Source organism: Danio rerio, chromosome 9 (genome assembly GCF_049306965.1).
Source record: "Danio rerio strain Tuebingen ecotype United States chromosome 9, GRCz12tu, whole genome shotgun sequence".
NCBI classification, from domain to species: domain Eukaryota; kingdom Metazoa; phylum Chordata; class Actinopteri; order Cypriniformes; family Danionidae; genus Danio; species Danio rerio.
This window is the reverse complement of record NC_133184.1, coordinates 26,702,597-26,730,354: the sequence shown is the minus strand read 5'-3', so window position 1 is coordinate 26,730,354 and position 27,758 is coordinate 26,702,597. Positions and strand designations below refer to the sequence as shown.

Below are 27,758 nucleotides of genomic sequence, written 5' to 3'. Positions count from 1 at the left end.
TCCAGGGAAGTTGTAAAATGAGTTTTCCTTTAAAATTGTCTTAACTCTAATTTCAGCTAGCAGGCTTGTGGCTATTGAATATTACCTAAATTCACATTAACTGTCACAATCTTTTCTCATTAAACCTGTTTCTGGTGCAAATACAAAAGCAAAGAAGGACTGCAAGTCAAATCATAACGGTTTATGTGCAGACGTGCACTTGAACTTTGAAACAATTTCAATATGACTGAAACCAGTACAAAAATAAAACAGACAGCACTGAGAAAAAAAGGACGCATTACATGTGGTCAAAAAGTGTGAACTTGTGAAAACGCCTTATAAATAACTGGGTCATGAGTAACAATAGTGATATTAATTTATGAAAGATAATCTAAACGTATATAAGTGGAAAATCGATGTACTATTTCTCCTGTTTTACAGAGCTTTGTTTTTCACAACATCCACAATATTTTGCATTTTAGTCCCACAGCATCAGATTTCAAAGGCAATCTATCAAATCCATTCAGAAGCAGTGCTGTCTGTGACACCCTTTCACAGCCCAAGAAACATGGCGTAGGCTGGAACACCCTACAGCGTAACTGTGCCAAAGCCCTTCAGGACACAGATGCCCCCATTAAGTCACACACACATACACACACAAGTCTTTTTAGAAATCCTCATTAACTCAATGAGACTGAAGAGCAAGGTTCAATTAATTACATTAGTTAATTAACTGGGTATTATTATAAACTAACAATGATTCTACCAGAACAAGATAACATGTATTACTCTGTTTTCTTTCATCATAAATTATTACAATTGAAATCTTAATATTTCAAAGATTTAGAACATTTTGTTATTTAATTGTTATTATTATTTTTTTTTTTCACTGACCTGATCAGGCCACTGCTGGATTTTTCACAATGGTTTAACCACCTTCACAATTTAGGCTAAACACACACGAGCAAAAAATAAAATCAGAAGCTTCTCTATTTCTCTGCACACATACGGTGTAAACACAGAATTCTCTTTCACATCTTCCTGCTACTCAACATTGGCAATATAACATTCTTTCTGAGTGCCATTAAAAACAGTTGGTTATTCCTTTTGTGAATGTTTACAGCTGAATAAGTGTATTATTATACTGAATCTGTGCATTTTGACCAAAATTGATGTTGGTAAACTTTTTGCTCTTGCCTGAATAATTTCTTGTAGCTTTAAAACAAATCTCAATTAAATATGTACAGCACAGGTGTCAAACTCAGTTTCTGGAGGGCCGCAGCTCTGCACAGTTTAGTTCCAACCCCAATTAAACACACCTGATTAAACTAATTGAATCCTTCAGGCTTGCTTGAAACTTACAGGTAAATGTGTTGGAACAGTGTTGGAATTAAACTGTGCAGAACTGCGACCCTCCAGGAGTGTACCATGAGAAACATTTTGTTTTTTATTAAAGAGCCCTATGGGTTTTTGAAAATGACCTTCCATGCAGTGTGTAACAGCACGAAGTGAATGGAAACATCCAGCTGAGGTTTAAATCTGAAAGTGCACCGTGCTTAAAACTATTGACTCTTTAACAAAATAGTTGAATCGAGTTGGGTTCAGATCGTTTGACTGAACGCATCGACGTCGATACGGTACATCACTAAATATGTAGTGCTGGATCAAGTAAAACATGAGCGCGCATTTCCCTTCAAACACTAGCTGAGTAGCGGTGATCAAGGCTGATGGAGACAGATGGAGATTCGGCTGTGGGGAATAAAGTTTTAAAGTTCATTTTCTCAACAATACCATATTATGGCCAACCTAGTGCTGTGTTTATTCCTGTCATTTTTCAGATTTTTGATACAATAACCTATGCTGTAACACTTGATTCACCGCCTGTTCGATATTAAAGGAAGGAGCAGCAGAGACTTTGATAGGGACTTTGTCAGTAACTGTTGCAGTTGATATGGACCAGTTTCTTCTTCCTCCGGATCATAACTAAAATTGCTGCCTCGTTTTCTGTAATTTGCAATATTTGTATTTAATAGTGTGTTGTAACTTACACATATTGCATCCAAAACCACATTTAAAATGTGATGCATGCATCTTCCTTAACCAATTTAAATGCATTCCTGAACTCGCAACCCTCTGCAGTTTGCCTTTGCTATGGCCAACATCAGCTGTTCCTCACACGTGCTGTGCAGTCAAATTCAAAATAGTCCAACTTTGCCACTGTGTGGATTAATACTGAATGTGTCTTGTTGTTGTTATTACTTGGGGTTAGGTTTAAGAGTAGAGTAATACGCTGGTGTTTAACTGCATTGCTTAAACGTATTCCTGCATTGGGCTCTCACATACATTTCTTTCTGTCTCGCGCTGAAACCAGTCGACCAATCACAACAGAATGGGTCATTGGACTAATCAGCGCAGATTAGCCTCATGCAAGTAGGAGTTTGGGAACAAATGAATCACTGAACAAATCATATGGGAATCGTTGAGATAATTGGGTAAAAATAAATGCATATTAAAAGACAATGAAAGTGTTTTTTTGACCTTGCTTGCATATCAGCCTGATAGGGGCTCTTTAGTTTATTTACTTATACTTCAAATTATTGATTTATACAAATTTGCATTATAATTTAGTCTTAATTCATTTGTTTAAACGAACTATGCTGCAAATATTTTCTCCCTGATTCAGTAAAGTAAATTAACAACAATTCACAACACAACAACAACAACGACAATGGACTTGGCTTTTGCTGGATCAGTCTGTTGCTCCTGTAGCTGTCTGCTTCATTCATATTTGCCAACTGAATATGTTCAGTCTGCCTTTATCAGGTCATCCCGAAATACCCTACAAATGACGTCCTGATAGATTGTCTGTCATTGCTGTGCATAACACCAGAAAATGGAGAATACCCTTAGGGCAACAAACCGCTTTACATTCTCCCACCCAAGAATGTTAATGTAACGTTAATATAAACAGCAGAGACCCCGTAGACCCAATTGCATTTCTAATTTCTTCCTTCCCGTGTTTTCAAGTTCAGTCCGTGTTTGGGTTTGTAATGGGTATATGGGTTGTCGCCATGGTGCATTAGCAAACACTCTGAAAGGTGTTGATGTAATGCATATTTAATGCAAAATGTTTATCCAGAGTGGTGTTGCCCAGAGATAAGACGCACTCCTACGCATACCCAGCATTGGGGGTTGGAGTATTTGTGTGTACACGCGTGTGTGGGTGTTATCTTATAATTCTTTTAAGCATGCAATAAACACCCCTGCATCCACCCACCCAAACACTAACAGACAGAAAATTAGCTTCTGAGATTATACGCCAGAATGCCTTTTCTCCTAAAACACTTACTACAATCCCATTAGCTGCTGTGACAGAGAAATTAAACCCTGACTGTCCACAACAAAAGACACGACTCAGGGAGCTTGTCGGGAAAAGGATTTGTGCTTGCATGCCCACATTTATAAAAATGTTATCATGTGGAAGAGGGTTGTGTGTCTGTGTGTAGACCAACTTGTGTGTTTTTTTGTCTATGTGTATTCCTATTCAAAGACTGGAAAGCAAAAGGTGCTCGTTGCATAACTTTTTTATGTGTGTGTGTGTGTAAGCTAATGTGCATCGTACTTGCGTGGGTTGACAGCACATAGAAGTAGGAGGCGAGACAGAGAGAGGAAGAGAGCATGCTTCATCATGACATCATCATCTTCTCTCATGCAGAGAGTAGAGCACAGGTCGCAGGTAATGCATGTGGGTGTTTGAATGTGAAGAGTGCGTGTGTGTGGAGATCACACCTAACCTTGCATGCAGACAGGCCCGGATTGGCTAATCGGGAGGACCGGGAGAATTCCCGGTGGGCCGGTCCGTTTTTTGGCCGCGAGGGCCGGTGTCCCTAGTTCCAGAATCTGTTGCTCTCAGCAGTCACACTTTTTAAAAATAATTTATTTATTTACTTGACCACAGCCTTCTTATTCATTATTCTACCGCAGCTCTGCTCTTTTTATCTATTTTCTCGTAGCCTCGTGAGCAGGATGCAGCCTGCAGATTAATGATGGTATAACTAGATAAGTCACCATTCAACATACAGCTGTTGTGGTACAGTGGTTAGTACGTTAGATTATGACGCGGCCAACCTGGGTTCGGTCCTTGTCTGAGTAACAATTTTTATTTTTTTCATTTTTATTGTTAAGACATAATACTGTAAGGGTTTTTGAACATTTTAAGATCTAAAAGAGCTGTTTTCTCAAAAAAAGACGTGATAGTGTAATTAGAAACTGAATTGGAAATAACCTTATTTTAATATAGTCAGTGGTGAACTGAGGTGGGCCGGTCTGAGGCTTGAAACTCCAGGGCTGAAAAAGAGTCCCACTCCGGCCCTGCATGCAGATGATGCATTAAAAAGCACTAACACTAATATGAGAATTGATCTGTTTACTTGTACGAGCAAGAGATGCTGTGCAGACCACATATGTTCAAAACTAGTGCATTTGGTTTAAACTATGCCATGGCAGTGTAATTTAAAAGATTAGACCAAGGGTGTCAAACTCAATTTCTGGAGGGCCGAAGCCCTGCACAGTTTAGTTCCAATTCTGCTCCCACACAATTACCTGTAGGTTTCAAACAAGCCTAAAGGACTCAATTAGTTTGATCAGGTGTGTTTAATTAGGGTTGGAACTAAACTGTGCAGAGCTGCTGCCCTTTTGGAATGGAGTTTGACACCTGTGGATTAGACTATACAATTCACTGCATGGTTCACCTGTTTTTTTATGATACCATTAATCCAAAAATTCCCTATAATTCGGCTGTCACAACTTTACAATTTTCTGCTATTTGTACTATTTTAATATTTAAAGCACTGACATATTTAAACAACATAAATTTGTTTACAACTTCAAACAACATAAACCCAAAGAAGACGGAGCTTAAAGACACAAATACATTAAACAACTATACATATAGATTTCATTGCATGGTTCCCCATTCACTATCACTTTGATAAATCGCTGACATTCCATTCGCTAAAAGCTGTTCAAAAGTTTTGTGGTCTCTTATGTGTATCCACAAAATATCTAATAGATTCCATTAACATACAATAAAGCAGTAATATCTTTTTTATTAACATTAATAGTTCCACTGTTAAATATTTTAAAAATTATGTTTGTTCCTGGGATGTCAGAGTTTAATTTTCAGCACCATCGTCTTCAGTGTCTCGAGATCCTCTGAAAATCATCTAATATGCTGATTTAAGAAGAGTATCAGTTTCTTAACAATGTTAAAAACAATGCTGCAGCTTAATACTTTTGTAGAAATGATGACACTTGCTTTTTAGTATTTGTTAAATATTATAAAATATAAAATAATAATATAAATACATTTCAAAAGGTGGTGTATATATTTAGTCCAGTTCATTTAAGTGAAGTTTATGTATAAACTAATTTCGAGAGGATCACGTGCTTATGATTGCTAGTGGCTGGATCTGCTTTATCCAATTCACTATGCTACAATCAGATGACTCCTAAACTACTATAAATACCCTGGGTTTCATTCCACTGCTATCTTCGTTTTGAAGAGTCCCCCTTTCCACCCCTACTCCTCGTTCTTCCTAGATGGGTGACATGGTGGCCCAGTGCGTAGCACTGTTGCCTCACAGCAAGAATGTTTCTGGTTCCAGGCTTTACCAAACCAGCAGACATTTCTGTGTGGAGTTTGCACTGTCTCCACGTGCTCACGTGGGTTTCCCCCGGGTTCCCAGGTTTCCTCCCACCGTCCAAAAACATGTAAATTAAGTTAATTGACTAATCCAAATCGGCACCATAGACATGCTTCTACTATGTAGTTATCTCCAAGAGCAATCACTTACTGTTCATTGTTTACTACAGCAGGGGAGTTCTCGAGATCTAACTGAGCTCAAACTCCCCTCCCGCCTTGCATCGGGAGGGAACCCTGGGCTCGAGGATCTCATTAGCTTAGGGCTCTCTCCCGGGACAGCATGCCAAACAAGCTTTTATAATCAATCATCAGCTAAGTGTGAACTCTTGAAATTAGTTACAAATAATAAATAAATAAATAAATATCAGAAAAATAAAGAAATCACAAAATTTTAGAATCAAGAAATTCTAAAAGTAAGAAATGAAATAATTTCACATAATAATAAGATCCATTTTAAAAACAGATAAATAACAGATTTTTACAGTGTTTTACGTTATTAATGTATTTAATTATAAACTTTACAAAACAGAAAATAAGCATTTAAATGATTACACATAATATGCTACCGCAAACTGCTGTGCATCTAAAACAGGTATTAACCTGTGAACTTTCATTTTCAGCTATGCTGGAATTTTATAAAAACCCTTCTTGAAACAACGTCTTTAATCCAAAAATTCCCTACAATTCGCCTGAAAACTTAGTATGTGTATAAAAAAGACTATAGCACAACCTCAAGCAACATAAACGGAGCATTCTCTACCCAAAGAAGAGAGAGCTCAAAGGCACAAATACAATAAACAACTATACAGTTTTATTAGCAATAGAACATACCCAGCAGCACCGGTAAAACTGAAAAACATTCTTCCCGTTAGATGGTAAAGCGTGCAATAGAAAGAGTGTGTTTCTGAGGACAGCATGTCCCAGCTTGAAATGAGTCTGCAGACCAAAAAAAAATCCAGAACTACTGTGAGGAGAAATCAGCTGTAGCAGTGAAACAGAACACCTGAGTGAGTCCAAACAAATACAGTACTTCCACTGAACAGAGCCTATTGAGATGTATCGAATGAAACATAATGCAGAGCAAATACATGTTGCGGCAACTTATCTGTCACACCATGAGCAGCAAAACCTATCACCTTTAAGTTACTTACTAACACTTCTTATGCTCAAATAAAAAACAATTTCCTGCATTAAAGTACTTCAGAAGAGCTTTTTAGAATGCTAGGAATTTGCCATTTCCACAGTCTGCCCTTTCCTGTTTCCTATTTTAGCTGCTCTCCTGCCTCCTAGCCGAGGGGAGTGTGGAGGAATTCATGGAGAACGGAAGCAGATCCCGCTCTCTGAACATTCCTCACTGTCATCATTGCTAACCGCATGCAGCCGTTCATTATGACGACTACTTGTGACCGAATCTTTTCAGTGAACGAATCGCGACTCTTTCACAGAAGCATAAGAGCTAATAGCACCATGAGACAGCATGTCATTGATTAGACTCATACATGCAGGCAGTTTTAACCAGACTCAAGGCTCATAGCTAGACATTTCATTCAGAAACTAAATGAACTGACAATTAATGTGAACATAATCCGCCGGAACACATTTATATATACTATCATTGTACGCTGCCTAGTATGTCATTAGTCATGATGATCACAGTGAAATGCAGAGCTTGTGTAAACATACCCATATGGATAAAATAAGATGCTTCCTTAACTGCTGTTTTCTCACTGCATTGTTTAATTTGTTATTAGAAAAGGGTGGTGGAGTAATAATTTGCATGATCAATGCCGCTGTCAGTATAGTGTGAATGGCATCTGGATGTTTGTTATCAGTAAATTGGTGCAAACTGTAAAGGTATTTATTCTTGTAATCAAAGAGCAAAAATAGTATTCACCATGAGTATATCAGGGCATTGAATGATATGGAGTCTCTAATATCAACTGCTGGTTGTGGTCCAATAAACAACACGGTTTTCTGAATATTACATATTGTTTCATTAAGAGGTCAAATAACTAAACATTCAGGGATGAACCGTTCAGAGTAAGATCTACATTATGGAATATATATTTTATATATATATATATATATATATATATATATATATATATATATATATATATATATATATATATATATATATTTATTTATTTATTTATTTATTTATTTATTTATAGGATAAATTATGAATATGGACTTGTTAACACTGAACATGTTTTTGTGTTTCCAAATAAACAAATTGTAAAAAAAAAAAAAATGTCTGTATCCACTATTACATACTGTAATTTAAACTTTACTTCTTATGTATTTACCAACGGTTTGTCAAAAAATCTCAACACCACTTGGCTCAGGTGCTGTTTTCTTTATATTATTATAATCGGAAGGAGAAATAGTTAAAAAAAAATGTTTACTTTGAACATTGACAAAATGGTTGAGTGAATAATTCAGTAGCTCATTCATCACACAAGAAACACTGCCTCAACTCAGAACATCTAACCTATTTCTAATTCTACAAAAGAAAGATGGCAAAGTTGGCTAGTTGATGATTCACCAACTCACTAATGTACTATACAGATTAAACCACTAAATAATCATTTTGCCTAATATTTTTTAAGTTAGCTTGTAATATTTTGAGGTCATGCACAAATGTTTCCTCAGTGCATCCTCAATGACGTAACAGCTGCAAGTTAATTATTCACGCCGTGTAGTAAGTAAACAATAGAACTAATCCCAGCAGACCCTGTGAACATCAGCCTTCAGGGTTCCCGTTTCAAAACAAAACCCACGAATGGATTCATTTTCATTTCGTAGGCTGTGCTCTTCTGAACTCCAGAAATGGAAATGAAATCTCCTGTCATGAGTGTAAGGGGATTTCCATAGTACTCATTATGTGCACAAGCTGGTCAAATAGGAAGTCTTGTACGCGGACAGTCCAGCGCGACAATAACAACGTCCGTCACATCATCAAAGTTCCGTCCAGGGCGTTAGAAACGCATCTGGATTCAACTAAAGTTGCCCACATCAGCACTGTCCTGTCAGCAACATACTCTGTAACATTTTATACACAAGCTGACACAACGTTTCATCTGATTCTGTTGACTTTGAGCTGTGTAATGAAACTTATGAAAATCCCAAACTTAGTGGTAAAAATGCGACAAAAAAACAACTCATTATGGGCAACATTCCCGTTTGAAACTATTCTGAGCGCATCTGACGGAGAGAGCGCGCGCGCACACAGCGTGCTACTAAACACAAACACAGCATCACTTCACTTTACCTGCTTCAACCGTATCCGTCAGGTCATAATTTGATGCAGTCCGAGGGAATTCTTTCAGTTTCCTTGTACTGAGGTTCAGAAATCCAGAGTTCGCCGCATCCTCCAACGCTCTCTCCAAGCCTCGGTTGAGGGGCAGGTTCGTGCTGGAGCCCAGTCCGCTCAGGTTCGTCTGTAATGCGGCAGAAGGCAGCTGGGAAAGAGGACGGGGCTCCGGTCCCAGCGTCGCCATATTCGCCCCGTCGGGGAAAAAGCTCGTCGAAAAACTCTACTATCTGTAAATCCCGCTGAAAATGCTCTGCTCTCTAAAGCTGTAGGTGAATTTCCTCCTAGTGCGCTTTCTGGCTGTCCATTATGACGCGTCTGCGCAGTTTGTTTATGGATCTGAGCTCGTGCCAATAACGGGTTTACTGGGCTTCACTGCAGCGGCATCTGCTGTACGTTCACTGGAACAGCAAACCGTGGTGCAATAATATGTCATGCAGTGATGATATTGAAGTTTAGTGTATGAAGATACGTAAAAAAATGGGGATGATTTTACTTAATGGAATTCATTTCATTGTTTTACGCACAGTTCAGTGATATTAAGCACACTATGGATCTATGCATGCTCTCCGCATAAAACTTTAAAAATAAATCACTTTAAGATTTTATTTCTAAAGTTCATTCATTCATTCATTTTCTTGTTGGCTTAATCCCTTTATTAATCCAGGGTTGCCACAGTGGAATGAACCGCCAACTTATCCAGCACGTTTTTACACAGCGGATGCCTTTCCAGCCGCAACCCATCTCTGGGAAACAAACACACACACACAGACACACACACACACACACACACACACACACACACACACACACACACACACACACACACACACACACACACACACACACACACACACACACAGCAGACAATTTAGCCTACCCAATACCCCTGTACCCCATGTATTTGAACTGTGGGGGAAACTGTAGCACCTGGAGGAAACCCACCCGAACGCAGTGAGAATATGCAAACTCCACACGAGGTTCGAACCAGCAACCCAGCGACCCTCTTGCTGTGAGGCGACAGCACTACCTACTGCCCACTTCTTTGCCCCTTTTCTAAAGTTAATTACTCTATATTAATATAAAATAAAATATATAGCAAAAATAGTCATAATATAAAACACACACACACACATATACGCACACACACACACATATATATATATATATATATATATATATATATATATATATATATATATATATATATTTCATTCATTCATTCATTCATTTTCTTTTTGGCTTAGTCCCTTTATTAATCAGGGTTCACCACAGCGGAATGGACCGCCAACTTATCCAGCATATGTTTTACACAGTGGATGCTTATCCAACCGTAACCCAGTACTGGGAAACACCCATACACTCTGACATGCAGATACATACATTAAGGCCAATTTAGTTTATTCATTTCACCTTTAGTGCATATCTTTGGATTGAGGAAAACCAAGGAAACAAAGGGAGAGCAAGAAGGTTGCTGGTTCGAGCCCTGGCTGGGCATTTGGTTTCTGTGTGGAGTTTGCATGTTCTTCCAATGTTGGCGTGGGCTTCCTCCAGGTGCTCCGGTTTCCCCCAGTCCAAAGATATGCTCTATAGGTGAACTAAATAAACTAAATTGGCTGTAGTGTATGAGTGTGTATGCATGTTTCCCAGTACTGGGTTGCAGCTGGAAGAGCATTCACTGTGTAAAACATATAATGAATAAAGAGACTAAGCCAAAGGAAAATGAAGTATATTTGTGTATATGAGAAAGTAAAACTATTTAAGATTAAAGTTACTGTGTCTTAATGACTTTAATGACCCAAAAAAGACAACTAAAAGAACTTTAAAGCAAAACATTTTAAATAAAACCTAATGAAATCATTTGAACACTTTATTATTGCCCTTATTTCAGTAATTTAGTATGCTGCATTAGTATTCTAATCAAGCAGGCAAGACACTGCATGTTCTGCTTTTCTAAAGAATTCGCACATTGGCTCATATTTAGAGACCAAGGAAGTGAAACTGCTTGCAGCGAATCAGATCATATCATAAATGAAAGCTTCAACTTCTCTCCAGGTTACTCAAACAAGATATGGTGAGTTTTGCTGGATTTTATCTCTTTGTTAGATCACAACATAATCAAAAGCATTAGAATAGAGAAACAAGGATATATAGTTTACAATCTGCATATTAATGAAGTTGTAAATTTTAAAAGGGAAACTGCAGCCTGTCATCTTTTACCAAACCTCGTGTCATGCCAAACCTGTCAAAACGCGCTGACTTCTGAGAAAAAACAGAAGAAAACATTTTGGGGGAAATAACTTTTTAAATTTTACTTTGTTAGAAGAAAATCAATTTCTCTCTCTCTCTCTCTTTTACATTAAAAGTCAATGGGGTCAGTTTTTGTGGTGAAGCCCACTGACTTTTAAATATTAAGTGAAAAGTGTATATTCTTCAAAAGTTTGAAAATCAGGTTAGGGTGAGTAAATGATGACAGAATTTTCATTGTGACTGACCTCTTCTTAAAGTCATTGTATTTATGATGTATGATGTTAAAAATATATTAAATATTTAATTTTTTTTTTTTTAATCAAAACATTAACAATGTTCGCTATACTATCTTGTCTGTTTCTCCAGGCATATGCTGGTAGTAGGAGCACCACTGGAGATTTGCACTTTGCTAAATGGTTAGTTGATTGGGAGAATCCACCATCTAATCCCACTGATGATGATGATGATGAGGAAGAGGAGGAGGAGGAGAATGATATCAGAGAAAGTGAAGTGAAAGAATGTAACTCTCCAGTCAGTGAATGTGATTCAGATTTCCTCAACCCTGATGAACAGTATCATCTTCCCCGGAGCAGTCCTGTCATATGCCGCAAGAGACCAAACACAGACACACAAAAACAATGTGGTCTCTCTGTGACACCTCCACTTTGGGAAATATCTACCTCTCCAGGGCTGAAGTCGAACGCTTCAAGTCCACACAGGTTGGAAGAATTGAGGCGCTCAGAGAACGAGAGAAACTTTGATGAGTGTGATTCACTCCAGGGCTCTTCAAGACAGATGCTGCTCCTCACAGATAAGCAACATGGCACCAGAATTTCACATGTCTCTCAGGACACTCAGTTTCACAGCCTCCCTTTCTTTTCTGGACGCTTACATGAGGAGTTAACTAAAAGAAGGGCCTGTTCTGACATCCCACAAATTAATCGGAAGAGTTCAGACCAAGCAAAACACTGGCCATTTGTTATTGGAGATTCCAATGAAGACATCAACAGTCTGGACCAGGTAATACACTCTAATATGTTTTTAGAACACACAGAACCATCAAGATTTTTATACTCTGTTGTGGTCTATAAAAAAATCACACCTGTGCAATGCATGTGACTTCATTCTCCATATGAGAGTTTGAGGAGTCTTTAAGCTACCATGACCAAAAAGGCCTTTTATATACAGTATTAAATACAAGTCAGTAGTTCAGTACTTTCTCCTTGTGTCATTCCATTGTTAATAAACATAAATCTTTTTTCATATTTTTTGTTTTGTTATATTTGTATGTTTGGATTGTTTGGGTTTTTTCCAAAATGTGGTTCAATTCCATGTCAACAGGTCTTTTGGAAATACTATTCCCAGCACAAAAAAAAAAAACATGACGTGTTGAATACTTGTATCTAATATCTTAGAAAAAAAGAAATGTTTTGACTATTTTGTTTACTCTTAGTTTACGTTTTTTTTTTTTTTTTTGGTGATGGCAGCTTAAAGACGCCTCTCATGTGGAGAATAAAGTCACATGCGGAGTATGCTGATTTTAGTCACAATACTGAACCTCAGTAAAAACATGTAAACACCTTGATCAAACTATTACCATCATGTAGGATTTTCAACAGGATAGACTATACACACACGGCTGTCTGGCATTATTCTCTGCACCTGCCAATTCAGTAAAGGACCAAAGACACCTGCATCGTGAAATTCAGAATTTTTTTCTACCATACAGTGTTCGGTTAAAATTCCATTAAAACAACACTCTAAAAGCCATTCATACTCGCATCCAGTACCTTATTTATCACAGGGGCTATGCATGAAATGTTTCTGAATGAAAGTGAAAGTGCCAAACTGCTGTTAAAGTCAACAAATTAAAAATGACACACCTGAAATTACATGAAACGTGGATAAAATGTGAAGTGTGGATAGCATGGTGATGCAATGACGTCAATCGAAATATGTGCTATTACATGTAAAACAGGATCATGAAAGGAACCTTCAAAAGGCTACTCATGTAAACACCTTAATCATATTACTGTCTAATTCAGATTAAGACAAATCATTCGCTTACTGATGTTCATGTATGCATAATCAATGACGAAGGGCAGAGTGTTGCTAAATAACTTCTGAGAGATTTCAGCTGCTGTCTGGGCCTTCACTGCCTTTTTACACCTCCCTTTCTTCATGTGTTCAATACTTTTTCTCTGCGTCATTTCATTTTATTATGCATAACTTAATTTGTAAACAAATTATATTTGTTTTCATTTCATATATGGATTTCTTTGGTTGTTACCAACATCTGGTAAAGATTTCAAATCAACAGCACCTTTAGAAATATGTTTTCTGAGAAAAATGGTGACGTGTTGAATACTTATTTCCCTCTTTGTATATCAGAACTAAATATTTTACTGTCTGTTTAGATATCTGTGTATTTTAAGATTATATTTCTGTAGTTCTGGATATCATTTAATATTAAATTTATTTTCTAGTTCTAGAAATTGTTCATTTTTATATTATTACATTTCTTACATCGTAGAGTCTTGTTTGGAGACAACCAACATCAATGTATGTGTTTTAACATATTGTAATGTGGTGTAGCTAAATAACTAAACTGTATTTTTTAGATTATCTTTACTTTTTATTTAGTATTATTGTTTTTCATAAGTTGTGTGTTTTGGACATCTTGGCCAGGTCATCCTTGTAAATGAGATATTGTCTTCTTATCTGGTTAAATAAAGAAACATATATAAAACCTGAATAAAGTGTGCATCTGCTTCAGATATCTCTCATATTATAATTTAAGTGGTTATTATTGTTTGTGTGCAGGAAAATGCTCATTTTGTAGTTGTGGACATGCTTCTGGAAGTGCTGGAGGCTGTGAAATGGGCTGTCTGTCTGCAGCAATCAAACAACACAAATCCTAATAATCGAGACAGATGTGAAACACACGATACCTCAAAAACAGACTCAATCGCTTCCTCTGACAGCGGCTTTGAGGGTAAGACTGGATTGTGTTGCAAAAAATCCCTGTGCCGTTTACATGTGATGTGGTCCAGCCAGAGAACAGTTAATGCTGACCTGGTGTCTTTAAAATGAACAGGTCATCATTAAAAAAGGTTTACTTCTGCTAACATTTTGCTGGAGTTTCTACACTTTTTTTAATTTTAATTTTTTTATTACATTGTACAAAAGTTAAGTGATGGTGCCGCAGTGGATTGCGTCATCACCTCAAAGCAAGAAGATCACTAGTTTGTGTCCCAGATGGGTCAGTTGACATTTCTGTGTGGAGTTTTTATGTTCTCCCCATGTCGGCGTGGGTTTCCTCCGGGTACTCCGGCTTCCCCTACAGTTCAAAGACATGCTCTTTAGGTGAATTGAATTAGCTAAAGTGTCCGTAGTGTATGTGTGTGAATGCAAGAGTGTATGAGTGTTTCCCAATGTTGGGTTGCAGCTGGAAAGGCATCTGCTACATAAAACATATTCTGAATAAGTTGGTGGTTCATTCCGCTGATTAATAAAGGGACTAAGCCGATAAGAAAATGAATGAATGAATGTTCAAAAGTTAACATAGTGGATGCATGAGGTTAACTAAACTTATCACACATAAAATTAAACTTGGTTAACTTTAATACATCTTTCTTAAATGAATAATTAATGTTCATTCATTTAGTACATGCTATAATTATTCTGTGACATCCACGGCAGGACAGGTATATGTCTCTTAAGAAATGCAATTTTATCATTCTTGTTTCATTGAATGCCATCAAAAACATTGTTTGGAAGATGGATTCACAAATTATGCAAAGATAATTTTTTTTTTTTAATATATTTTGGGACTTATATATATATATATATATATATATATATAAAAATAAGTAACAAAGAAACCCATATAGTTTTTGCTTTAACACTCAATAACTCAAAACTGTTCAGAATGCAGATAGAACTTGATGATTCCAAGATGGTAAAATTTGATATATTATGTGTAATATACAGCATACAAAGCAATTGTAGAGTTTGGATGCAAAAAACTGTAAGTGCCGTCTAAAGTTTAAAATTAGCATTTTTCATAGGCTGTTTTGTGTACTTTTAGTCATTTTACTTTTATGGCGAAGAACAGATTATTTTCATTCGCTTTAAAGTGAAATAACTGAACATAAACATAGGAGGCTGAGAAAAACACATATTTTAGAGGAAATTGTCAGACAGCGCTTAGAGTTGAAATGTATTTTCTCTATGTTTTTTTCTCATCTTATCTTTGGCAGAAAACAGTGAACGATACTCCCTGGCTTCTTTTCAGAGGTACGCACTGAACTCTATATATTGTCAACATTTTGTATGCAAAATTTTTAGACAGTACTGTTTTGTTTGCAGCTGTCTCCAGAGCTCCAGAACGCAGTGCACAGCTGAAAATTTAGCCCATCGTTTGGTTTCAGAGTTCAGGAAGCAGTGGTTCTCCTCTGAGCTGCTGAAAAACCCCGTCAACCTCAACTCGGCTCTGCAGGAAGTGAGATTGGTTACACTTACACACATTTTTTACTGTGAACACATGTGCAGCCACAGACACCCACCTCTTTTTTGCTGATATAGTACTGTACACACATAAACAATTTAGGGATATAGAATTTATACAAAGCATAATAACTGTAGGTGACACGTTGGCACAGTAGGTAGTGCTGTCGCCTCACAGCAAGAAGGTCGCTGGTTCGAGCTTCGGCTGGGTCAGTTGGCATTTCTGTGTGATGTTTGCATGTTCTCCCCGCGTTCGTGTGGGTTTCTTCCAGGTGCTCTGGTTTCCCCAGTCCAAAGACATGCAGTACAGGTGAATTAGGTAGGCTAAATTGTCTGTAGTGTATGAGTGTGAATGAGTGTGTATGAATGCTTCCCAGAGATGGGTTGCAGCTGGAAGGGCATCCGCTGTCTAAAATATATGCTGGATAAGTTGGCGGTTCATTCAGCTGTGGCAACCCCTGATTAATAAAGGAACTAAGCCGAAAAGAAAATGAATGAATGAATAATAACTATATTTTCCACAGGTCTTGTTCCCCATTATGTCAGGGGAGAGGATTAGTTTATCTGAAGAGATCATGATGAAGACCAGAATGAGAGGAACATTCAGCTGGGCTCCACCAAGATTTCAGATCATCTTCTGTGTCCAGCCAACACACAGGTATGCAGGACAACTAAAGGGTTTCCAGGGCTTTCAAACTGAAATTGGCGTGGGGCCATTGCAGAGACTGATAATTTACATGAGGGCCATTTTAACATTTGAGTACAAGTAGAAAGGGCAAATCTGAAGAAATTGATGCGTCTTAGAACAGATATGACATTCATATTTTAAGCAATACCTATCATAGACAAAGTGCCATCACTAGTAATGCAATTCTGCATATTCACTCGCTTTGCCAGCTACTGAAATACATTTGGCTGTTATATGGTCGTGCATTAGACATAAAAAGCAATGGAGTATATGCAGAAGTATGCAGAAGAACTTTAAAACCTGGGTCAAGCTCTTCTGATGAGCTTTACGCAGTTACAAAATTGCCGCTTTTAAGGTCTGTTTTCTTTAAAAATCAACGATCTCCACTGCCTGATTGATATACGATATAAAGAGGCTCTTAGATTAAATGAGAAGCACTGTCTTAAATTACATTTTCCCACGCCATGTCTTTAAAATATGAACATATCTTTTTCTTCAGTATTTTCAATAATGTTTCTGCCTGCTGATCATGACGGCTCTAGCTGTAACAACTCTTTCATCTTGTTTTACGCTTGAACAACTATTTGAAGCTGGAGTCTACTTAACTGATTGTTTTTTAATAACATTACAATCTCGATGCTGGAAAAGAAACTGTATCACATTGGAAAAAGTCACATTAACCATTCAACAGAAGGTTAATGATATGGGAAGAAACACTAGCTCTGCATATACCATATTTTACAGAGTATGCAGTGAAAGCTGGCTTATCTGCATAGCTAATTATAAACACTGTCAATGAAAACAACCACATAACTCACTTCAGCTGCAGAATTAGCATCCCTTTTACTGGTATAATAATAATTATTATTCTGCCCCAATCAATTGTGCTGCTTAGGCAAAAGTTGAACAGATAGTGTACTCCACATACTAACATCAGAAAGCAGTTTGGGTAACTTGTGACTGTACTGGAAGGTGTTCTTTCTTTTTTACAAGTTCAACAAGGAGAAAAGAAATCACTGTATTAAAAATAGACAGTGGTGTAAATTAACAAATTACAAATACTCAAACTACTGTAATTGAGTAGTTTTTATCAGGAATTAGTAGCTTTATAGTTTTATAAATGTGCACTTTTACTTTCCTTAAAGTACATTTTTACTGCGTTGGTACTTTTACTTTTAACAGCTTTCCTTCAACCTACAGTCACTACATTGCTTTTTCTTATTTATAGGGATTAAAAAAATTAGTCCTGTGATTCCTGTCCAATCAAATCACACATAGAAGGTAAATCGCATCATAACAAACTACCTCAAGACATGAGCAATTTATAATTGCAGCAAACTGTTTGGAAGTGTTAAAAGTGTTCAAGAAGATGTCCAAAATCTATACATGCAATGACCCAGACACTAATTAGGTGCATCTCACTGATGAGAAGATTACAGTTGTTTACTGTCTGATGACTGAAATGGCCTTAAACACCCAGCAGATACAGGAAGTCAACATGATGTAAGATTGACGCTGTACTCCAACTTCGTGGGGATGTTGCATTTTGTTTGGAAATGAAAATTGGGTTGACGTCAAAACTAAACGATTAACCTAAAATCAACCAATTATCAACATCTAACGATGATACAACTTGACGTTGTGTGGAGGTTACCACTATGACGTCTATCAGTTCTTAGATTTTGGTTGCCATACCTGACAAATAAATGTCAGTATTTAACGTCAATATGGCGTTGTTTTAAGATCATGGCTCATGGCCCTGGTGCAGTTTGAGACCAGTGGTGTTAATTACATTGTACAGTAAACTGCATTTCTTTTTCAATTGGGTATTCATATGAATATTTAGGTCACATTTTACAACGAGGTTTCATTATTAATGTATTTAGTAGTGTGAACTGAACAGTACTTGTTCAGCATAATCATCGTTCAACATTTATTAATGCATTATTAACATCTAAATTCATGCTAGTTAACATTTGTTAATGACCTGTGAGTTAACATGAATTCACAATGAACTGTATTTTCATTAACTATAACTAACATGAACAACTACTGTAATAAATATATTGTTCATTGTTTATTCATGTTCGTAAATATACATGAACTACCATTAATACAACCTTATTGTAAAGTGTTACCAATATTTATGCTTATCTCTTAATCAGACGCAGTGATGTTATCGCTTCTCAGCACTTCCTGTGTGCCGGTTGTGGTACTGAAATTGAGGCAAGTGAGTAATGAATCTGCTCCTAGTAAGAGTCCTGTAATTCAGAGATTTCAGTACTTTGAGGTTAAATCTCGACTGCTCCTCTTTCCTAAGGGTATATGAAGAAACTGAGGTATTGTGACTATCTGGGTAGATATTTTTGTGACGGCTGCCATGGTGGTCTGGAAACAGTGATTCCTGGTCGGGTTCTGAACAACTGGGACTTTGCTCGATATCCAGTCTGCAATTTCTCCAGACAGTTATTGGACTCTATATGGGAGCAACCAATTTTCAAACTCACAAGTGTGGCCAAGAACCTGTACAGCCAGGCTAAAGAGCTCCAGCGGTTCAGAGTGAGTATTGACTCTAAGATCCCAATTTTGATCAGAAGAACCTACAATACACTGTAAAAGAATATTTGTTCACTCAGCTTAATTCAAGTAAGTCATCTTGTTTCATTGAATCACTTAAGTTGCATCGACTTAATTCTCTAAGTTTTCTCAAATTAAAATGCTTAGTTAAATAACTGACCAAATTACTTATTTCAAGTTAACTGGATTTTCTCTATCACAAACAGAACAGACAACGAAATACTTTATACATTTTATTAAAAGTTTTACTCCCGATTTAGCAATTACACACAATGTACTCACTCATAAATGCACATTTGAGGAATCCCAATTATGTAGTGTTTTAATCACAATATATTTTGAAAGTTTAGGTTGAGTAAGTCTATAAAAATAATTTTGAAAATCACCCAGGCAGCATTAATGTGACCAAGTTAACAGTAAAAATGGAAATACTGTGAAATGTGTATTAGCATATTAAAGGGATTGTTCATCCAAAAATGAAAATTTCCTCACTCTTTACCTTTACTTATCTCCAAATGGTTCTAAACTTGTATGATTTTTTTTCTTCTGTTGAAAACAAAATAAGATATTCTAAAGAATGTTGTAAAAAGCAGCCATTGACATGCAGAGTATAAGAACAAGAGTAGAGAAGGATGTCAGTCAATTTTTTTAGCATTCTTCAGAAAATCGACCCTTTGTGTTCAAAAGAAGGAAGAAACTCAAACAGATTTGGAGCAGGTGGAGAATAAGTATTGATGGATTGATGAATTATACCTTTCAGTTCATGGTATGGTTACACAACAGAACACTGAAAAATATTATTCATTGGATTTACAAATTGTTTAAGGTAAGTGGTTGGAAACAATTTATATGGGCTGAAAATTAAATTTGTAAATGATCAACTTAATTTGTTTGTTTAAATTTAGACTATGTAAATTGTTAGTAATCACTTAACTTAACTTTTTTAAGTGTGTGTGTGTGTGTGTGTGTGTGTGTGTGTGTGTGTGTGTGTGTGTGTAAGTGTGTGTGTGTGAGATGTAATAAAATATAAATTTACCGTAGGATTTTTAAAAATGTTTTTGTAAACAAATGAATAACATTGTCAAAACTTTCTTGTACCAGGTCCATAGCCTCATGAAGGGGTGTTTTTTTTTCAAAAATTTATAGGCTACTATTTAATTATGCGATTAAAATACTGAGTTTTAGTGACATTTTAAGCACTATTTTAGCTGAACTAAAAATTAATGAACAACAACAATAGCCAAAATATTATTAAAATTTTTTTTTATATCGGTCACTTTTGGTGCTTCACACCTTTTCATTGGTCACTTTTTGTTTGAAGAATAAGATCTAAGATTCAGAATAAAAGTTACTTGTAAAATATTTTCTCTATTTAAAAGCAATACAGTAGCGAGGATGACTTTACTTACATCAGATTGTATGTTTTCTTGCACAGCTGGATGTTGAACTCGTGAAAATAATTTTTTGCATTGGCCAAAACTGATTAGCTGAAGTCACACCAAAACCGAGGATTTCGTTTGGTCTTAAAGCCTTTTTTATGGGTTATTTTCACTACTTAGGATGGCACAGCAGTGCAAATAAGACAAATGAGCTCATGTTTGGGACAAATTATGGACCTTTGACAGTGAGGGGAGGGTCTTTCAAACCACCCGGACCCCCTCTGGCTACAGGCCTGTGTACAAATACTAATAAAATGCTGTATTATGCCTCCCAGGCCAGTAGTTGTCGAAGTCATTTCGCAAAGGAACACCATCACACATACAGTCCTGTAGTCCACCATTATTGTTCTAATTGTAAAGTACTCATTACAGTATTTTTATTATTAATTGGGAGATACAAATCTTTATTACATTCAGGAAAGTTGGACAACTGAACCCAATCATATTAAAGCCATGATATCTCTTACATTTTTCTCACTGTTTGTGGAGACCATACAAATGAATGAAACATGCTATAACAGCCTATCTGTTGCAAAACTCTCTGTGACAACTGAAAATTCTAAAAATAGATCAATCCAAAACTACCCACATAGCAAAATTTCTCTGGCCCAGATCTGGCCCACACCATCAGCATTTGCTTGGCCCACATGCCACAGTGAATTAGGGTACATGACTGGATCAAGTCTGACTTCCATACAAGAGGCAAACATAGACCCTATCTGGGCCAGGTTCAGCCAAATTATTAACCCATAACTGGGCCTGAACCTGACCAGATATGTTGGTGTGTCACGACTGCAATGAATTTTATAAACCTATGAAGCATTTCGCCATATGGCTATGCTTTTTCTTGAAGGGACCAGATTGATAGAATTTTTTCTTTACTCAAAAATAATTTAAATGTATTTTAAAAGTTGGTCAAGACAGCCCAAACTTACGTGGCACACATATACATTTTTAACATCTGGGCCAAATACTATATTTGATATCTTGCCTAAGTCTTGAGTGCCACCTGTAAGATGGTGCCACCTCTGCCAAATCTCGGCCATGTTTGACCCGCATGCTGTATGCCAGTGCAGGTGAATGCCTGCTGTGCCAGCTTTATGCCAAATCTGGTCCAGAATTATTTGCTACCTGGGTATTGTTTAAATGCTAAGATTAGCCAGTATGCTATTTTTTTCTCAAAAGCTGTTTATTTTCAGTGAATTAAAGTCTCTCATCTGTCAATATCCATTCTAAAAACAAACAAAAATAAAATGGCCTCTCGCCTGCTGGCAAAGGCAGAGCATTATCTTTAGCTGCTATGCTGTTTTGAAAGTCTGGAAAGTTGCTAGCTGTCTTTCAATAGACTTTACTTCTGCAGGCCTATTGACTAATCAGATAATATCTATGCTAAACTGTTTTTACGGTGTTTGTATTTGAGTGATAACAGATCAGTTATGCAGCATAAACTTATCAGGTCATTAATTGCATTCTGTCATCTGCTTTAGGAACTACAGGAGCAACTGATATCCATCAAAAAGCTTCTGAGCACATGCAGACTATCAGCTGGGTAATTTGTCTATTGATGTGGCATTTCTTTTAGAAGGATTATGTAGGTAGGTTTTCTGTTTTTGATACCTGTTTCTCCAACCAGAGTCCTTGACGAGTTTGAACAACTTCCTGCTCACCTGATGCAGGATCTACACCTGTTCTCCATGGATGACCTCCACAGGGTGAAGAAAGGTCAGCTGTGTGCTGTAGCCAAAGCCTTGCTGCAGTCTTCAGTTGCTCACATAGACTTCTGTGAGGTTTGTAAGCAATTATTTGTACACTCACACTATGGTCATTCAGTGTTCAGAGTGTTTAACAGTCATCATATCTCTTGATTTCCCAGCTGTGTCAGGCCAAAGGTTTTATTTGTGAGTTCTGTCATGGGAAGGAAGTACTCTTCCCTTTTCAGAGAGATACCTGCACCCGCTGCCAAGGTCATATCAGTGTGCACCACCAACATAATCTGTTTATTTATGTTCAAAATCTTTTTTAAACAATATTTCTGTCTGCATTACTCCATTAGAATGAGCCAATGACTGTTGCCTTGTATCATTTCTTTTTAGATTGCAGAGCCTGCTTCCACATTTCATGTTTCCGCGATGAATCATGTCCCAAATGTGCCAGACTCCAGAAACGAAAGAAACTCCAAGAAGACATGAGTGTATGAGACATCCTACACGTGCATTGCTGCATTTTAAAGCTTTTGGGTGTTCAGAGCTCTAGACTGACATGTATATATGTTGTGATTTTGTAAACCACAGATGAACGTCTGTTTTATTTATAATCTGATGTTGATGTTGAATTTTTTATATTGTATTTGGATTTTTGCAGTCATTTAGTATATATAATCTAAAAATATTATTTTAAATATAGACCTGCCAACCCTTAATTATGAAAAATAAAGCTTATTAAATGAATACATAGAGTCATCCACAGCTGACATTTGAACATTAAAATCTGTTTAAGAAAGATGCAACAAAAGAATTGACAATGTGTACACATATACAGGGGTGTAGCGGACATTTTAAATGTATGTGTGTGGGGGGGGGGGGGGCAGCTTTAAACGATACAAAAGTTTATGTTCATACAATTATTGATCACCTGTTTCTAAATGGTCTCTAAAAGGGAAAGGGTCGTATGTTCCCCATTACACCGGTTGCTACGCCCCTGCACATATATTATAAAATGTTTTCACAAAAGATTTTAGATGCATTCAAAATGGATTCAAATTCAAGATTTAGTCAGACTTCACACTATGATGTACACACATAAAATACTCCTGTCCTGTGAAAAACTCATAAAATATATTTTCTCACTTTTTTGGGTGTGTGTGTGTCCGTGAATGCATACTTGTTGTGTGTGTGTGTGTGTGTGTGTGTGTGTGTGTGAGAGAGAGAGAGAGAGAGTGGGAGAGAGAGAGATAGAGAGAGTGTGTGTGTGTGTGAGAGAGAGAGAGAGAGAGAGAGAGAGAGAGAGAGAGAGAGAGAGAGAGAAAGAGAATTATGAACCATTTCCATGATTCCACAGAATATGAGTAATTTCAAATGATGCATTGTGTTTAATATCATTATGTGGTGGAATGTGCATTTAAAATGCTTTATTTTTGTAATAATGATCAGCATGCTGTAAATTACAACTCAGCCATGTGTTGTGTGTACAGTAACTTATCAAATCTAATACAGACTACGTAACCAGATTAAAAAAATAAGTAGCCTGTTTACAATGCATTTTACATTGCATTATGTAAATTAAGGCAGTTTTACTAAATATTGCTTTTATGAGTAAGTTGTTGTTAAGATAATCATAAACATATAACAACTTCTAATTATTATTATTATTATTAATGTCAGTGAACTTGATGTACAATATAAAAAATCATTGTTAAAAAAAATAAAATAAAAAAGTTTATATTAGTAGCAACAGCAGTTACGAAACATAAACAATGTCCAAAGTGAAAGGAATACTCAACTATTTTGTAAGAAATGTTGTAAATTAGCAACAGAAAAGTACTGTCAGAAGTGGGATTCGAACCCACGCCTCCATTCGGAGACCAGAAATCCCGCTTCACAGGAAGGTATGAACCTTGAGTCTGGCGCCTTAGACCGCTCGGCCATCCTGACATACGTCATTCAGTAGACGGAAGCCTTTCTGACTTTTTCGTCCGTCTCTCAATTCATCGTTTTATATAGTCTGCATCTTCAGTTAAACCATTGCTGATGTTTATGGATCAGTGTGTTTAAGCGGATTATTCCTATTTTAATATCATGATGTACATTTCATACCCAATGTACATTTCCGTTTTACTTTAAAATGCTTTCATATAACATTAACTTAGAAATGTCATTCGTTAGATAAATCTCAGTTAAACTAAAGCAATATCACATTTTCATGTTTTAGCAGTAAATAGTTAAAAAATTGACGGAAACACGTGCATGCTGCTCGACCGCAAACGTTAGCATTAGCAATAAATATAGCCTCACGTTAGTCTAGATCGAGATGCTGTGAAAATCTTAACAGCACGCACGAACATAACGTTTATCATTATATAAAGATGTTGTTCTCTCTGTGGAACCGAACCAACACTGGTAAAAGCAATGTAATCAAAAACAAACTGACGAGTGCGCGCAGAAAACATACCAGCGCGCCTCTCGCACCGCTCCTGCTTATTCCTGCATAGGATGCACCCCTTTCAAACTTTTAATGAGATTCTCAGTCTACATAAAAACCAATGTAGGGCATAATTGATTAAAACGTAATATGATTATCTTGATGGATAAAGCAAAAACAACAAGTGAAAAACATTTTAAAACGCACTAGGTTTACAAATAAATGTAAAAAAAGAAGAAAAGAATTCTGTAATCTTCTGTAAGGTAAGGGCTATTCCTATTGGTTGACTCTCATAATGCTGGTATTAAAAAAATATAAATTTAAGTTAATAGATTCACATTTCAGAAGGGGTGCATTTTTGTAGGTGCATACAGTGAGTTTTGGAAGCCGTCAAAACCAAAGTTAATAATATGATTATGATCTTATTTTGACTAAGCATAGCTCCTGATAGATTTTTCTTTGTATGAAACAGAAAGGACGGATGAAGTCAGGGAGTTTTTACTTAATAAACCCAATTCTTAGCTATGAGTCGGGTCTAAGACAACACACAACAGATGATTTTATAAAAAAAATTTTTTGTGTGTAATACCATCTACAGAATTTCATTCTAATTAAATAAATTTTAATTCATTCATTTTCCTTCAGCTTAGTCTCTATTTCAGAGGTCGCCACAGTGGAATGAACCGCCAACTGTTCCGTTTACACACACACACAATCTTACACTACAGCCAGTTTCGTTCATCAATTCCCCTATAGTGCATGTGTTTGGACTGTGGGGGAAACCGTAGCACCCAGAGGAAACCCACACCAACACGAGTAGAAGATGCAAAACTCCACACACAAGCGGGACAATAAGCAAAACATATTTCATGCAACTTCATTTCAATTTCGATTCATGCAGCGTCTCGATTACTTCATTGGTGATTGGTTTGTCGCACCACTATGAAGAGCTTCTGACGGATTTTTCTGTATTACTGCAAGACGAGAGAAAAACAACATTGAATTTTTTTATTTTGCCCCTACTTACATGATATTAATAAAAGAGTGATTTTTCTATATTCACAGTACTATGAATAGATTTTTTACTGCTGTCAGTGACTCTGCCATTCACCTGAGTTGGAGTTTTAACATCTTTCTGCAAAGAAATGAATAAACCAGGTTAATTTTCTTTCATTGAGTGTGTTTAAGATAAATTTAGGCTTAATGAAACACACACACACACACACATCTCACCTGTGCTCCAGCGTCACTCTTACGAGTCCTCTTCATGATTTCTTCCAGACGCTAAAAATTTAAAAACAAGCGTTAAACCAACAGTACTGAACTAAAATCTCAAATACAATTGAAGACAAACTTTTGCGCCCTTCTGTGAATTTTAAATCATTTAAAAATATTTCCCAAGTGCTATATTTAACAATTTTTCAAAATTCATTCATTCATTTTACTTCAGTTTAGTCCCTTTATTAATCAGAGGTCACCACAACAGAATGAACCGCCAACTTATCCAGCATATGTTTTACACAGTGGATGCCCTTCCAGCTGCAAAGCAATAATGGGAAACATGCATAGACACTCATTCACACACACTAAGAACATGCAAACTCCACACAGAAATGCCAACTGACCCAGCCGGGACTCGAACTAGCGATCTTCTTGCTTTGAGGCGACATTGCTAACCACTGAGCCACCGTGATGCCAGATTAGAGGTCTGCATTCCGGCGGCTGTACCAGATTTCGTGCAGCGTGGGAATAAATTTCCGAATAAAGCATGGGAGCGGTCGATAACTGGTGTAATTTAAAAGGGAGCGGGCGGTCTAACAGTATCACTCCCGAGCACGCGTATGTGTGTGTGTGAATAAGAGAGCATGATGCTGTGTTTAGCTTGATTGGTGGACTTTTATTTTACCTTCTTTCTTTCCAAGTCTTCCAGCTCCTCCTTCTGGAAGTGTTTCTCTCGTTCGATCCTCTGTTTCTCAGCCTCTTCTCAGACTTTGGATTCAGCCTCTTCTCGCTGCCAAAGACACATAAAACCACATACATTCATTTTTTACACATCTCTAAAATACCTAGTCTAATGCCATGTCACATATGGGACCCCACGTATGGCTGGTTAGTATGGTCCAATAATGTTGTTTGACCATGTCCAGTCAGCTGCTTCAATCAGCTTTATCAGTGGTTATCAGCTGATAGATATGGGCCAGTAGGGGCCTTCCGAGCAGTAAATGTCACTCAAAAGGCTGTTATCATCCATTCACATTGTTAATCAGCTATACTAATAGAGAAGACCCCAGATCTGTTTTTACATTACTGTGACGGTTAATGTAGGGGTAGGCATTAATAAAATATAGCCTAATTATTGGGAAATGTAAAAAAATATATAAATTCTCGTTAACTTCCGGCTGCAGCCGTTTGTGATCTAAAGATGATTAACCATGTGGATGGATGATAACAGCCTTCTGAGCATACCAGTAGGTGCAGAAGGCACCTAATAGCCCGGAGAGCAGTTTTTGTGGACTGTCACTCATTAGTATCTTGTTCTCCCAGTCATGACAAAATGAATGAAAGCCCGTCTGGCAGCGTCCACTCCAGCCATAACTCACCTTATTATCAAGCATCTAAAAGTACAGCTCCTGAGATGAAGAGCATCTGGCAGTCAGGGCTAATGATGAAACTTCTGCTTAGACAATAATGATCTGAGGAAAGCAGCGATGTTTACGAGCGGGCTAAATGCTGCATTGTGTAACTCAATGGTATGCATTATGTGCTTAAATATCTCTCTGAAATCACGCAAAGACTTTCAAAATGCGTAAAAGAGTATTAAGAGTTGAGCATGATACGACGTGAATACTAGTTAGCGCCCATAGCTATATACATTAGATGTCGCCTACCAAGATGTTGTCTATTGGAAGGAATGCGTCAATAGAGCCGCCTTTTTAGCACAGGGTAACGCTCCTTTGAAATGAACGCTCCTTTCAAATGAGCGCCATCTAGCGGTCACATAATCTAATGACTAAATATTATGACAACTTGATCAACTTCTTTTATAAATATATATAACTTGACATTACTTTTTTTTTCTCACCACCACACTGGTCTTTTTCACAAGACAAAATTTTGTTGTTAGAAACTATATTTTATACACTTAAATCTGACTTATGC

At 36.9% G+C, this 27,758-nt stretch overlaps 2 protein-coding genes, 1 long non-coding RNA gene and 1 other non-coding gene across 21 annotated transcripts in view; 1 reads left to right on the top strand and 3 right to left on the bottom strand.

Moving 5' to 3' along the window:
* Positions 1-9,305, bottom strand: part of lrch1 (leucine-rich repeats and calponin homology (CH) domain containing 1) — a 74,034-nt gene extending 64,729 nt beyond the window's left edge. For all 11 annotated transcript variants that reach the window (XR_012385368.1, XR_012385369.1, XR_012385370.1 and 8 more), the window contains exon 1: positions 8,958-9,305. Coding sequence is in view for 8 of the 11 variants with exons in the window: in XM_005167643.6 (XP_005167700.1) it covers positions 8,958-9,186 (229 nt within the window). In the remaining 3 variants the exon portion in view is untranslated. The remainder of the gene's footprint in view (positions 1-8,957) is intronic.
* Positions 1,212-23,307, top strand: rubcnl (rubicon like autophagy enhancer). 7 transcript variants are annotated; one of them, XR_012385372.1, is made up of 13 exons: positions 1,212-3,715; positions 11,616-12,269; positions 14,073-14,244; positions 15,512-15,548; positions 15,621-15,753; positions 16,283-16,416; positions 18,612-18,676; positions 18,767-19,005; positions 21,950-22,011; positions 22,096-22,249; positions 22,336-22,426; positions 22,556-23,022; positions 23,068-23,307. XR_012385372.1 is itself a non-coding variant. In XM_073912723.1 (12 exons), exons 1-12 carry the CDS (start codon positions 3,668-3,670, stop codon positions 22,657-22,659), a joined length of 1,893 nt encoding a protein of 630 aa, XP_073768824.1. In that variant the 5' UTR covers positions 1,212-3,667; the 3' UTR covers positions 22,660-23,307. The 7 variants fall into 7 exon arrangements, 2 of the variants coding, with proteins under 2 accessions (XP_073768824.1, XP_009302981.1); XR_012385375.1 differs by having other exon boundaries at positions 21,950-22,057; positions 22,139-22,249; XR_012385373.1 differs by lacking the exon at positions 1,212-3,715 and adding an exon at positions 10,971-11,073.
* A 26-nt stretch (positions 23,308-23,333) lies between these two features.
* On the bottom strand, positions 23,334-27,584 carry si:ch211-260b17.5. Of its 2 annotated transcripts, none has more exons than XR_012385396.1 (5): positions 27,488-27,562; positions 26,506-26,588; positions 25,833-25,883; positions 25,711-25,734; positions 23,334-25,573 (listed from the first exon to the last, which is right to left on the bottom strand). It is a non-coding gene; the product is annotated as a si:ch211-260b17.5 (long non-coding RNA). The 2 variants fall into 2 exon arrangements; XR_012385397.1 differs by having other exon boundaries at positions 23,530-25,573; positions 25,686-25,734; positions 27,488-27,584.
* On the bottom strand, positions 24,003-24,112 carry trnal-caa (transfer RNA leucine (anticodon CAA)). Its single transcript has 2 exons — positions 24,075-24,112; positions 24,003-24,048 (listed from the first exon to the last, which is right to left on the bottom strand). It is a non-coding gene; the product is annotated as a tRNA-Leu (tRNA).
* Positions 27,585-27,758: the final 174 nt, after the last annotated feature.

Excerpts from the sequence above, each read along its gene's own strand:
- rubcnl (XM_073912723.1), top strand. The coding sequence starts at position 3,668 with ATGACATCATCATCTTCTCTCATGCAGAGAGTAGAGCACAGGTCGCAG. Across the intron at positions 19,006-21,949 it reads AAGAGCTCCAGCGGTTCAGA|GAACTACAGGAGCAACTGAT; the intron begins GTGAGTATTGAC and ends CATCTGCTTTAG. Across the intron at positions 22,250-22,335 it reads CTCACATAGACTTCTGTGAG|CTGTGTCAGGCCAAAGGTTT; the intron begins GTTTGTAAGCAA and ends TTGATTTCCCAG.